This window comes from Pyrus communis, chromosome 4, assembly GCF_041283825.1.
Source record: "Pyrus communis isolate YQ-2024b chromosome 4, ASM4128382v1, whole genome shotgun sequence".
Classification (NCBI taxonomy): Eukaryota; Viridiplantae; Streptophyta; class Magnoliopsida; order Rosales; family Rosaceae; genus Pyrus; species Pyrus communis.
The window spans coordinates 4,385,694-4,399,426 of NC_142568.1; the positions used below are offsets into that span (position 1 = coordinate 4,385,694).

Sequence of the window (13,733 nt, forward strand, 5' to 3'; positions counted from 1 at the left end):
GTTTTGTATTTTATTGTTAATTTTGAATGCACTTTGTTTATTGTTTTTATGCCAATCATACACTTATATATTAAAAATGAAAAGCATATATCACAAAATAAACTGGATTTATATGTAAGCATATATGGTATACCAAATATTGAGAAATAATAATAAATTTGTAAGTACGAAAAAATTCAAGAATATTAAAAAACTTGCAAAAGAAATGAATTTCTAAATCATGTTTCAAAATTTCCGTGATTACTCCGAATTTGAATATTTTAAAACTTTTGAATTTGAGAAATTGTAATTCGATTTGACTTAATTCTACAATTTAAAAAACAAAATTGAAAAAGTTGTGTTTCCATTTCGTCTGTCTGACAATCATCCCCAACTGATTGAGCTCGATCAAACTACCCAATAACACAGTCAATTAACTTTCCAAAGAGAGGTCGAAATGCCTCTGTGAGTCTTCTCAACCTCTAGAAGGTAGTCCCCTTTTAAAAATTAAAAATAAAATTACCTTTCTAGGCTTGGAGCTAAACTCATCCATGCGAACTCTATTTTTAAAATTCGAATGTAAGATCTCTCACTTACAAATGAAGAAGAATACTATTAAACTGTAATACTAAATAACTGTTATAATGCATTACATACTTTAATATTCATTTACCATAAATGTATCGTGTTTGTGTTGTATGAAATAATCCTAAACTTAAACCCAATTTGTTAACCACCAAAACCTATAATTTATCGTGCAAAATTTATCGTTTTATTGCGTTGTGTATTACTATCACATCAACTTCTGACTTAGATGCATTCAATCTACGAAAATCGAAATTCACTTTGAAATTTGAAAATTAATTTGGTACATGAAATAATTTACCAAACAAAGATTCAGTAAAAAGTGACTACAAATACAACCAAAGGGTAGATAATGTATGAGAACCAATACATCCTAAAATACACCTTGTATACGGTAAGAGGGAAGAAACAATGATAATACATATCTCATGCAACTGAAGCCAATAACACAACGAAGGAACAACAACAGTAGTGAGACTGGCTTTCTCGAAAATCAGCTGGCCTTCAGAGCAAAACTTACCGGGATATAGCTTCCGTATATGTTCCATAAAACAGGGTAAAAGCTAACTTTCACTTGAGCACGAACCATCTTGGTAATCTCATAACATGGTCCATTTTGATCTCTCCTCAGTAAGGATTCCACAGTAACTTTCGAGTCATCGCAGGAGGGGCTAATCCAGGAATATCTGGAATGTTCTTGTTGTTTGGATGAACCAGCTGAAATTCAAGATTAAAAATAAAAAACAAGTTAACCATATATCCAGCAGGCAACATCAAACCATCTGAACTCTAGTTCCTAAACAGGAACTAAGTTTCCCAAAATCGTCTAAAATTTGGGAAAGTTACTGGACAGACTCTCATAACTCACGTTATAAAGGTTCAAAGAAACAAAAGCGACAAATATTTCATGATCAAAGGCAAATTAGTTCATTGCCTGACTAGGATAATGATTAGTTGGAAATTATTTCAGAAGAATACTTGCAACCAAGTAGAGACGTTCAAGTACACCTTATCGCTTCATTACTTGCTTTCAGAAGCAATGACTATACTTCCGCAACATATGATATTATTTAATATTTAGAAAATGAAACTGCATTGAAGCGCTGAAAATGTGGTGTGCAATTGAAGGTCAGGAGTAGATCTTCAGCATATAAAAAGCGAATAATCTGAGTGGCTTCAGCAGCAATAAAATGAAAATGATGAGGGTAAAATAACAATACTTCTCTAGCATCTATCAGGCTACACTTTGTGTAACAAAATTAAGAACTCAATTATGTCGATGGAATTTAATACACTTTGGAAACAAAACTAGAAGCAAGCGTGTTTCGTACCTTCACAATAATGATGGCTATGACCCCAATGACAACCAAGACAAGTAATCCCATAATACATCTATCAGTTGCAACCTAACAGGAAATAAAATGGGAAAGAAAGAAAATCATAATAAGTAATAAAAGTAGCAAATATCATCAACATACGAAAAAAGCAAGTGGATAATTCAGAAATTGACCTGCCTACCAATTTCCTTGACCAGCTTAGAAGCTTTCTTGATTGAGAAATGAATAGAGTCCAGCTCATTGACAATCCTGCTCATTTGTTCAGTCTAAACATGAAAACAAAAAAATTAAAAAAAAATTTAGTTACCATGCCTCTGCAATTTTTATAAGGAATATGAGGAAATACAATTGAATACTAATTACTTGAGCCTTGAGAGCTTGTGTTGTCTCTGTTCCAACATTGATGGTTTCATGAACAACCTATTACAAACAGGAACACAAAGAAAAGTCATACTCGAATCATTTTTAACAACGGGTAAGAGCAGTAACAAAGTTTTTCTTCCAATAATCAAATTGATATTTTCCAGATGCACCCACCTTTTTTGATCTCTCAATGGCTTGATCTGTCTCATCCATCATTTGGTTTCCATTATCCATTAGTTGTTGATTCGTCATAGCTGTCAAACATATGGACTCTGCTTAACAAGTAACTCATGTAGAATATATGTTTAATGTCTTTCAGGTAACACAACATGGCATGATTTGTTAGTTGTTACATCAAGCAGAGTTTCTGAACGTTCAAGAAAATGCATCGATCATTTTCAGCATTGCATCTAAACAAAATACTAGTGTCAGAATTATTACCTGAATGCATCTCTCATAGGAACTTCTCTAAACATAAATATGCATTACTTTTTCTTTGTGATATCAAGCGTAACCTCTAACCCTATATCAATTCTTCTGTCCTTTGTAACTGATAGCCATAGGCATATATCCATTATGCAGTCGCTGTTTTCAATCGTGAATTACTGCAATATAACCCATTCCATACTGGGTAGGAAATCGTTTGATGACACTTCTCACTATTTCTTAATGTTTTTAGTGAACATAGATTGACAAGTACTTTGATAGAGTCAAATTTACCTGTAACTGATTTAATGAACCTCCAACTTGTGACAAAGCACATACATCAAGACCACCAAACCAATTATATAAAGCAACCAAACAAATAGAGGAAAAATTGTAAAAGGATGTATGTGGTATCCCTTTGAGCTTCAGAGAGAGAGAGAGAGAGGATCTATGTAAGTAAAGAGTGCATTTCAATTGGTGCCTCTCAAGGGTCTATTTTCTTCTCTCCACATCAACCATGCAGGATGTCATGGCATCCACTATATATTTGTACGAGTGTAAGTCTGTCAGTATGAGTGAGTGAGGGTATGTGTGCATGTGCACGAGCATGTGTGTGAGCGCCATATGTAAAACCATAGAATATCAGCGGATGGGTTGATAGTGAATTGTTAAGCCCATAATTAGTGCAAAGTATACAAGGCCAGATTGCATGTTAACAAAAACGTAGATATTTGCTTACCCGAGGCTAGCAAGACATTTTGTTCCCCAAAGTCTTCTGCCGGCCCATCAAAGAGATCAATTTTCTTGTTTTCAAGGTTTGATGCATATCTGTACCAAAGGCACACCAAATGTTTCTACAAATTATTATTAGAAAAAAGATATATCGTCAATTTAAAAATTAAAATTAAATAAAATTAAATAAAATTTAAAAAAAAAAAAAAAAAACAACTTTGACCCAAACATAAACCAGTACTTTGAGCATCCAATGGGACAATTTCAAGAATAACAACAACAACAACAAAACCTTTTTCAAGAATAATGAAAATAAATTATCTTCCTGTATTGTAAAATCAGGTTTCTTGTTCTATTAAAACTTAGAGAAAAGATTGTGTGACTACTGCCTTCCATGACAAGTTACACGTCCATCTATGGTTAAAGTGTAGTGGGGGTGATATGACGGATACATGTTCATCACTACATCAGTCTAAAAAACATCCACGTTAAATATTTGGTAAATATGAGAACGTTGGATAATCATATGTGAAATAATAATTAAGACTCAGAAAACAAGGTGTTTTCTAACACAGGTATTTCATTCTCCAAATTGATATGTAATGCACCTATATATCAACGAAATATCATATATGTAAGCCTGGGATGATAGATGTTAAAGTCAGATGGATACGATACAGTTCATCCACACAAAAATAACTAATATAATGTACGCTTAAGAAATACCCAAAAAGGCAAATGAATTGGGTATTTCTGCTTAAGAATCAATGAATGTAATTTCTTGCTGATGCTAACTTACTGTTTTTTCAGAGCCACATATGAATTCAACTCTTTGATCTGCACAAAAGTTCAAGCTATTAACACAAGTATAATGTGTTAAAAACAATTAATATACACAAGAAGATAATTAAAACAAAGGAAATTAGAAAAGGAAAAAAAAATAAAAAAGTAAGCATAGCAGAGTCTGGAAATTAAATACGGATTTAAAACACACCATTGACTGCTTTTTCTCATTCAGCATTCTACTGGTATTTGGGTCATTTATTCTCTCCATATTCTTGACTTCTCTATCAAATTCTTTGATAAGCCTGAAAACAACACAACATATAACCTTATTCACAGGACACCCAAATTGATGAGTGTCACATGTTGGATTTCAAACATCAGAAAGAAGTTGAATTGGATAACAGTAACTTTTACAAATGAAGGCCAGAAAATCTGAAGGCAGGAAACCCCATATACTGGCCAAAACAAATAAACTAAGCACAGATCCATAAGATTATAGCATTTGTTTCTCAAATGACATGTCAACACAAAGAATACATTAGTATATGGAATTTAAGGGTTTAGGTAACAGATACTATTGGGTAGAAAAGTAAAAAGGTAACCAAGAAAATCCAGAGGTCTACATAAAAGGAACGAGTACTGAATTAATATGCATATCTGGGCATAAGAAGCAAATAATGTTCATTGCTGGTCACTTGGTCAGTGGTCACCAATCCCAAACATGACATTAGACAAGATATTTCCATTCCTTACATAGAGCAGGATGCAACTAAATGTCAGCTTAGTTGCACTTTATCACATTTTCAGCATTAGCCACAAATTGTATAAATATTCCACTCCCAAGTATGCTATTTTTTGTTCGATACAAATTTTATTACCAAAAATGGATAAACAATCATAAAAAGACATTTAAAATGGAACAAACAAAACTTTCCTCCTGGCCTCCAAAATAATGGCATACACCCAATCTGAAAAAGAAGAAACAGGAATTTTGCAAAATTCTGAAGGAACTGGAGCTCACAGTAACGATTAAAATTAACGGTTATCCCATAAAACCTCCGCATCTCCCTAATACTATCACATATCGTCTAATTTATTACTGGCTACACCGCCCAAAACACATCCATCACTCAACACGTCCGTAGGCCTACGCACTCTTCTTCCGTCCCCCAAATGCATTGTGCTCGCAAAATAGTGCCATGAAAGTTGCCGGAATTACCCAGCTTAAACAGCCTCCCAAAGGACCCAAACAATATCCACCCCCTATTTTAAGGCAAAATAGTGCCATGAAGTTTAGGGTATTAAGAAATAAAATTGTTAATTGGGTAGGACCCATCCATGTATACTTCTATATAACTCAAGAAAAAACACTCAGGTAAACCTCTCTGAGTATTGAGCATCTTTCTATTCTTCAGAAACAACTTCTCAGTAAATAAATTCAATCACAAACCAAAAATAAAATAAAAAAGATCCTCTAAAAAGTTCCTTTCTTTATCATCATTTAGCTTATGAATATAATTTGAGGAAAATCATTGATTCTAACTTCAATAAATTCAAGTCAAATCAAACCCTTAAACGTGAAAAAGACCAAGTATAAATTCCTACATCAAGAACTAATGGAGCGTAGTGTACTGAAACTCATTTATTTCTTGGCCAACGACCCATTTCTTGATATTTAAGCTAATTCAATTGCATTACCTCCAATCACAATCAAGAACCCAATTTACCATTCAATAACTGTCAGCACAGAAATTCACCAACTTATGAAGAAAATTGAATTGAAAATTAACCCACACTAAGTGGACGATAAATAAAGAGGATAAAACTGTAAAAAAATTAAAAAAAAAATTAAAAATTAATACCTCTTACAGTCTCGCATCTTGTCAGTGAGCTCTTCCAGCTGCCTACTCTGCCTATTCGAGTCCTTAATCTTCTCCAGCTTCTGAAACCCATTTCTGCCATGTATCCAAACACTAGACTATTAGAGCCTGTAACATTCAGGAACCACAAAATACTCAGAAATTCGATCCAAAGCAAAGCCAAACAGATGCTTACGACAATGCACGGAAGATATCGGTGATTTGTCCGTCGATCTCCGCCAGCTCTTCGCTGATTGCAGATAACGGATCCATCTCTCCAACACAAAGCAATCAATCAAATCAAATCCAATCCTTCAGATCATCACAAAGCTCACAGATCCTCAGAAATCTCCCAATCAAATCCAATTGGCTTCGAACCGCTAACCAAATCGAATCGAATCGAAACAAATGCTAATACAAAGAATCAAATCGCATCCAAAACACATCGACTAAAGAAAATTAGAAATGCACGATGGGATCCGGGGCAATGTGGGTTGGGATGGGGATCAGAGGGTTGGATTGGAAGTGGGAACAGTGTCCCCCCGATCTGAGAAAACTCTTTCTTTATAATACAAAGAGCTTCCTCCTCGTGATTTACAGAGACAAAACAAATTATTTGGAATTTTTTTTATATTTAATTTTTGTTTTTGGTGGGGGAGTCTGGAGAGAGAGAGAGAGAGAGAGGGTTTAAAATTTACGCCAAAACATTTGGCCGTTTTGAAACGCTTGTTGGTTCGTTGGGAAGGAGGTGGGTGGGACCCCTGTCCGGAAAGATAAAACGCGTTTTTGTGCCGTTATATTGTTGTAGCCCGCCCGCGGTAGTTTTATACAGAGAAGTCGCAACGACAATACTCCAATGTTTTTCTTTCTCGGTTGGAACTTGCAGGGTTTGGGTTGGGAGGGGTTTTGCCACAATTTTATTGATGCATGATACGATTCCTACAATACAGGAAAATCTCCCCTCTTTTTTCTTAAGAAGAAACAATAGTTAATTTATACATTGGTTGTACGACTAAGAAAAAATGTTTACGTTAAATCCCATTGCGAAGGATAGCAATGGGTCGAAGCGGTGGTAGGTATATCATTATCGTTCGCATTCTTATTATGATTTTCCCTTAATACCCGTAAATTTTAAATTGAGGATTCCCCATCCCCACTCCCAATGGGGAACGGCTTCCCTACCCTGTCCCAATTTAATATGCGGTGATAGGTACATACTATGTCTACTTCATAGGAAGGATGGATGGTCTCAACTATTTGTGTAGGGACATTGAGGCAAGTATGTAGGTGCTCACTATAGAAAATGAATTCGTTAAACACAATCAAACGAGAGTAATTGCATGAAGGTCTACATACATGTCTAGCAAGCAACTCTACCAATTCGAATTATGCAAGCAACCCTTTGACCTGAGACATCATAGTTGTCTTAGGTATACATTGCTAATCAATTGAAAAAGAGACATGACCACATTCCATCTTGGATACGTTCTATGTATTATTGGAGTCACTAACTTATTCTTGAAGACATTTGAATGTTCAACATGGAATCTCTAACCCTTAGTAAGAGAGGCATAATACTCCAAAATATGATTTGAAAATTTTCAACTGAAGTATCGAGTGTAATAAAGGAAGGCATTCATACTCGTCTCAATTGAATCATATAAGTTAGGATGATCATATTAACGAAGTGACATAAAGTATTTATTAACGAAGTGACATAAAGTATTCATTCCCTAATAATGTGATTGGAAGTATTTACTTAGAGAATGATTGAGTTACATTGTAATTCCAACTGACTAGGTTATCCAAAAAATACTACATTAGCATGGGTAGCCCATGACACATGATTAAACGTCACTCATAGCTTGTGGGAGCCCCTTGATCATTAATCTCGCAATCATCAATGTAAAGGAGAATAAAGTAGATTTCAATTCACTAAGTGATTATACAAAGTAGTAACTACATCACTACCCTGCTAATTAGAACCTAAATCGACCATACACCAATACTCTTTTTGTGTAATGAGATAATTAAAGAATGGTAGAATTATTTAAGTAGACAAATTAAGTGATATGACTAATAAGAAAGCCTAAATTAATCATAGAAGCGATAAAACTTCACTTTTGGGCTTAAAAGTAGTTTGGGTTCTATCGGGTCCATTGGGCCTAAACCAATTGGCCTTTTAATATAGGCATAAGATGACTTAAAGTGAGAAAGGCCCAAAGCAAAGCCCGATCCGTGTATAGCCAATTCTAGTGTGCTAGAGTGCGAGGGAGAAACTCACAAATGTTTGACACATCTCTCTCACTATAAAAAGGGACTTTTGAGTGAGGGTTTTTTGTGTTCATTTCATACAACAAAGAAGATAATCCACCTCCCTCTCTACACACAAGGTTGGCCACCTTACAAAGAAGATATCAATCTCTTCTTTTCTCGTTTGTTATTTCTAGCATATATCTCACTACACTAATTGGTGTGGATGTTTAGAGGCTATCTACTTTGGTAGCTTAAGGGGATCCAAGAAGATTCAAGGTGGAGGAAGTTAGGAGGAATGAGTTCAAGGAGCAAAGAAGTTGGTGAGACTCTTGGATTGGATTGAAGTCTAGATCCAAATCGTTCTCTTTGTTCCACAATACAATTATTTATAAACTAATTATATGCTTCTTGAAGGGGATTTGCACGAATATAGCTTTGATTTATTTTTCTATTTCGAATTATTTTGATTGTACATGCATGCTAGTTACTAGAAATCTCATGTAGAATCTCTATATTTCTTTTCAAGTGATATCAAGAGTCAAAGGTTTATGTTTTAATGTGTCCTTTCTAATTTTGTACATGTTGAGTCCCATATCGTCTATACAAAAAGAGAATAATAGTTTAAATATCTTAATCTCACTCCAACTAGCACCGAGACCTTTTGTGATAAAACCCCACACCTGACGGATTGTGCATATGGTAATTACTAAGTTGAAGACAATATTGGTGTTGTTGGAAGACAAAAATATTTTAGCCTCACCTCATTAGGCGACAAAAATATTTTGATATATTAATTTTGTTTTTAGTTTAATCTCATCTTAAAAGTAAACTCATATGTACTTAGTTCAATTGTTTAAGTTGCATTAATTAATTAATTTGATTAAATAGTTAATAAATGGTTGACTATTAACTTAGGTCTTAATCTATAATTGAGCTATGTAATTGACCGTTAATCAATGAGATTGAACATTGGGAGTGTGTTTTAGTTATCAATTCAACTGGACTTACAACTAGTTAAGACGTTAATCTATATATATATATATATATATATATATATATATATATATATATGTATGTATATCTCTCTCTCTTACAAGTCGGTTTGTAATTCTTATTACTTTTCTACCTCTTTTAATAAGTTGATTCTCTCTAGTGCCATACTATTTGTAACCTAATTTCAAGAAAGAAGGTGCATGGAGAAGAAGAGCTCAAGAGAGTAAGATTAGTTGGGTTTAAAGCCTTAATTAACAATGAATGATTGTCTTTTGTTTCTAATGGTATTGACAGTGAATGATTGTCTTTCGTTTCTAATGGCTTAATGAAAAATGTTTTAGTTAGACTATAAGTGCGTAATAAAACGACTCTATCCTCCCTAGACCTAAAGTCAACAATGTAGGCTCATTGTTGAAACATTTTAGCAAGTCCATAATCATCCAAAGAGTTTTAAGAAAACTACAAGTCCAATTCCAAGGAATGCAATATTTCCCTTAGTAGTAGTATATACTTTCAACATTTGAAAATTTGTTTTTGATATTGATTTGTTTTCCTAAACAAATAATGGGAGCATCATATGCTAGTAAACTAATTTAAAATGAGCTTAATAAGTGGTTATATACATCTCCAATATTTGAAAATGTATTTTTTATATTGATTTATTTTCTTAACAAATAATGAGGGTATCATATGCTACTAAGTTCATTTATTAGACTAATAGTGATAATAAGCACTTTTATTTTGATGTGATTAAATAAATAAATGAGACATTAAAATCTCTCAATCAATATTTATTATTATGTTGAGAGCAGAAAAGTGCTTCAAACACTTCTTCATGACTTTCCACCATAATAAGCTCTCATACACCGACTTCGCCTTTTCAGCATCGTATATTTTCTTTCTTTGTTTCACAATCGAGTTTTTTCGGTACTTTGTCTGAATTATTTCACAGTTGAGTTCAAACAAATTAATATCACGGACCTGTAGTATACGGTATTCCTATGCTAGATTTAGATAAATTTTTAGGACATTGCTATAAAAGCAATAAGAGCTGAATTTGGTTAAGGACTCAATTTTTTGGATTTGGGGTCGATTTCTTTTAGGGCTTTCACAAATTCACCATCTCATTCACCAAAACATGCACCTTTCTCAGCTTTATATTACTAGGGAGTTAAAGAAAAAGGGTATTTTGATCTCGGTTTAAATATTTGAGTTGTTATTGGATTTAATCCAATGTCCTATATTTTTTTTTACTTTAATTAAATTTCTTACTTTTTGTATCTTTATTCACATTTTTAATTTGAATATTTAAACATGAAGAACTTACTTTTGCCAATGGTCAAATATCATAGTGGATATGATGTTGGTTTATAGCAATATGTCCCAGGTTCGACATTCCCCATTTCCCTAAATTATTATAATTTCGAACTCTCTCCCCTTCTCCTAAAATTTAGCAAAGAAATTATATGTCATCACCTTTGATATTGATCTACTATGGTGGTAGAAGAAAAATTGATATACAGATTGGGAGCACGAGAAACAATATTTAATTTTAAAATAAGTAAAAGATAATTCTATACACGAGACATAATATTTATCACAATTTAATAAAAAGATAATAAAAATAAACTGATGTGGATAATTAACGAACGGACCTAATCTAAGAAAATGAACTAAACCCAATAATAACTTACAAAATTAAATTTATGTCAAGTTTACTCAAGAAAAGAACAAAAGGAAAAAAAAAAAAAAACTAATGAAAATAATTTCAAAATCTTTACATTTTAATAAAAAAACCACCTAATAACTTTATTTAATAATAAAGACAATAGAATAATTAAAAGAAATAAAAAAACCCCCAACTTGTGTTGGGGCGCATACCCCCCCTTCCCTTCCACACCCCACTTTTTTTTTCGAACTAGGATTATCTTTCCTCCTCTTTCCATCTCATTCTATCATCTCCTCTCACATTCTTTATTTTGTCTTTCTCTTTCTATAAAAAATTAATATAAGATATTGACGTGACTTAACCGTAACTGTTTAAATAGGAGAGCAGGGAAGGGGAGGGAAAAAAAGGGGAGAGAATCCTACTCCACTATTTTCTCCCGCCTTCTTCTCCCATTGACAGCTACATTAATAGATTTCTTTTGTTTTTTTTTGCTCTATTTTTCACTTAGAATAAGAAAAATACTTCAAATTAAATTAAATTATCCAGATTTATTTTTGTGGTGTTGTTTCCCAATAGTAGTTATGATGACAATAAACTTTTCGACGTACTCGAAACACAGGGTGGTACATTCTATATAAGTTGTGAGATTCTTGTGTTAAAAAATTAATAACATAAAAAATAAAATTTTCCACCACTTGCATAATAACACGTGGTATACCATTTGTGTTATGGGCACAAGGAAAAATTTCTCCAACATGACACCCAAGCTCAAGAAATTGAATCAAGAACTACATTTATTATTGTAGGTATGTAAAAAATGTGACGAAATTTTAATTTGGTAATTGAAAACAATTTTTTAAATATAATTACTGAGAACATAATCTTTTCAAGGTTTTGATCTAAATAGTCACTTATGGGTTCATTGTTTTCGGCGCAATAGGTGCTTTTACAGGACCAAAAAAGGTCTACGTTTCAAACCTTATGAAATTGAACAAAGAATTAAACACTATTTATAAAACTTCACTAATAAGAAGGCACTATTCATGAAACTAAATCAATAAGTAGACACTATTTATGAAACTGGACCAATAAGTACACTATTTATGAAACGAAAACAAGAATTAGGCATTATTTCTAAAACTAAAGCAATAGGTGGAAACTATTTATGAAACTGGACTGTACACTATTTATGAAACTGGAGTAAGAACTAGACAATATTTATGAAATATGACTAACAATTAGGCACTATTTATAAAAGTGGACTAATAACGAGACACTATTTATGAAACCGGATCAAAAAAGAGATACTATTTATAAAACTGTATTAATTACTATACATTATTTATGAAACTGGATCCAATAACTAGACACTATTTATGAAACATGACCAATAACTAGACACTATTTATGAAAGTTGACAAAAAAAATTAGGCTCTATTTATGAAATTGGACCAATAAATAGTATAGTACCATTCAGTTTCATATATAGTGTTTAGTTTCAAAAATAGTATTTAGTTTCATAAATAGTGCTAGTTTCAAAAACATGTACAAATCTCGCGCGTCAGTTTATTTATTTATTTATTATTTTAATTGTGTCATTTTCATTAAAATTTAAGTTTTTTTTGTCCCTTTTATTAAAATTTAAGGGTTTTTCATTTAAATTTAATTCTTCTTCATTAAATAAAGTTGTAGCATGATTTTTGGTTAAATTAAACTTAGCCTAAGCCATTTTCATGAAAGTTCCTACAAAAAAAAAAAGCTCAAGCCTTGCCAAATTATACTCCTCATGCTTTATAGCCAATTCACATACCTACCATTCCCCGGAGAAATATTATTTTTGTATGACCACTCACTAACCACTGTTGTATTACCATGTGATATTATCAATTAACTTATGTTATAATACGTAAATTTATTATTACTGAATCTTAAGTGCATAATGTTCATGACATATCAAATTTATCGTTTAATTAGTAACACCGTGCGACTGTAGATTAACAACACCTTTCTTAATATAATTGGACCTTCAGTTTGCCATACTCATTTTTTCATCTTCTTTGTTATTTTGAATATTTTGGAATTCTCATTACTTGAATTATGAATGAGAAAATTGTAATATTTTCATATTTTACTTTTCTGCTGAAAAGGAGGGGCTGGGGTTTGTCAGAAAGTTGAGAAAAGGTGCTTGATAAGGTTTAATGAGTCCTGATTGTAAAGGAGAGGGCTCAGAGAAGTACTGCAGTTCCTCCTAGTCCCTTATTTGCAGGGACTTCTGTACCATACTTTTGCAGTCAATATTGTCGTCAAAAAGAAAAAAATTTACGTAGAATGAGTTTACTATCACGTACTGTTTTGATCAATTAGTTTATTAATGTGTAAAAAAATTTGCACGTGACAATGCTTGATTGAATAACGAATGACGTGACAGTAAATTCATTCTATGTAAATCATTCTCACTAAAACAAGGTACATTAACATTTTTGTGTTGTGACGTCTCTTATATTAATGCGAAAATGCTAATTTGAGATGAAAAAAAATTATACTTACATATTATGAACATTTCTAGAAGATGTAAATTGGAGTTTGCTCTAATGAGAGAAATGTAAACTTGAAAAAAAAGTTGATCCAAGCGAACAACGCTCTCCACTTTGAGATGTAAATCACACATTTGAAAACATTTTACATCTCTTGTTAAAAATGCTCTTAAATTGGCAATACTTATTTTTTTTTCTTTTTCATATCATGACA

At 32.6% G+C, this 13,733-nt stretch overlaps 1 protein-coding gene across 1 annotated transcript; it reads right to left on the reverse strand.

Moving 5' to 3' along the window:
- Positions 1-805: 805 nt before the first annotated feature.
- LOC137722440 (putative plant SNARE 11) lies at positions 806-6,783 on the reverse strand. The gene is made up of 10 exons (XM_068461445.2): positions 6,264-6,783; positions 6,071-6,163; positions 4,417-4,510; positions 4,222-4,259; positions 3,430-3,518; positions 2,439-2,518; positions 2,265-2,321; positions 2,075-2,167; positions 1,896-1,970; positions 806-1,281 (listed from the first exon to the last, which is right to left on the reverse strand). Exons 1-10 carry the CDS (start codon positions 6,338-6,340, stop codon positions 1,192-1,194), a joined length of 786 nt encoding a protein of 261 aa, XP_068317546.2. The 5' UTR covers positions 6,341-6,783; the 3' UTR covers positions 806-1,191.
- Positions 6,784-13,733: the final 6,950 nt, after the last annotated feature.

Excerpts from the sequence above, each read along its gene's own strand:
- LOC137722440 (XM_068461445.2), bottom strand. The coding sequence starts at position 6,340 with ATGGATCCGTTATCTGCAATCAGCGAAGAGCTGGCGGAGATCGACGGA. Across the intron at positions 4,511-6,070 it reads AAGATGCGAGACTGTAAGAG|GCTTATCAAAGAATTTGATA; the intron begins GTATTAATTTTT and ends TGTTGTTTTCAG. Across the intron at positions 1,282-1,895 it reads TAGCCATCATTATTGTGAAG|CTGGTTCATCCAAACAACAA; the intron begins GTACGAAACACG and ends CTTGAATTTCAG.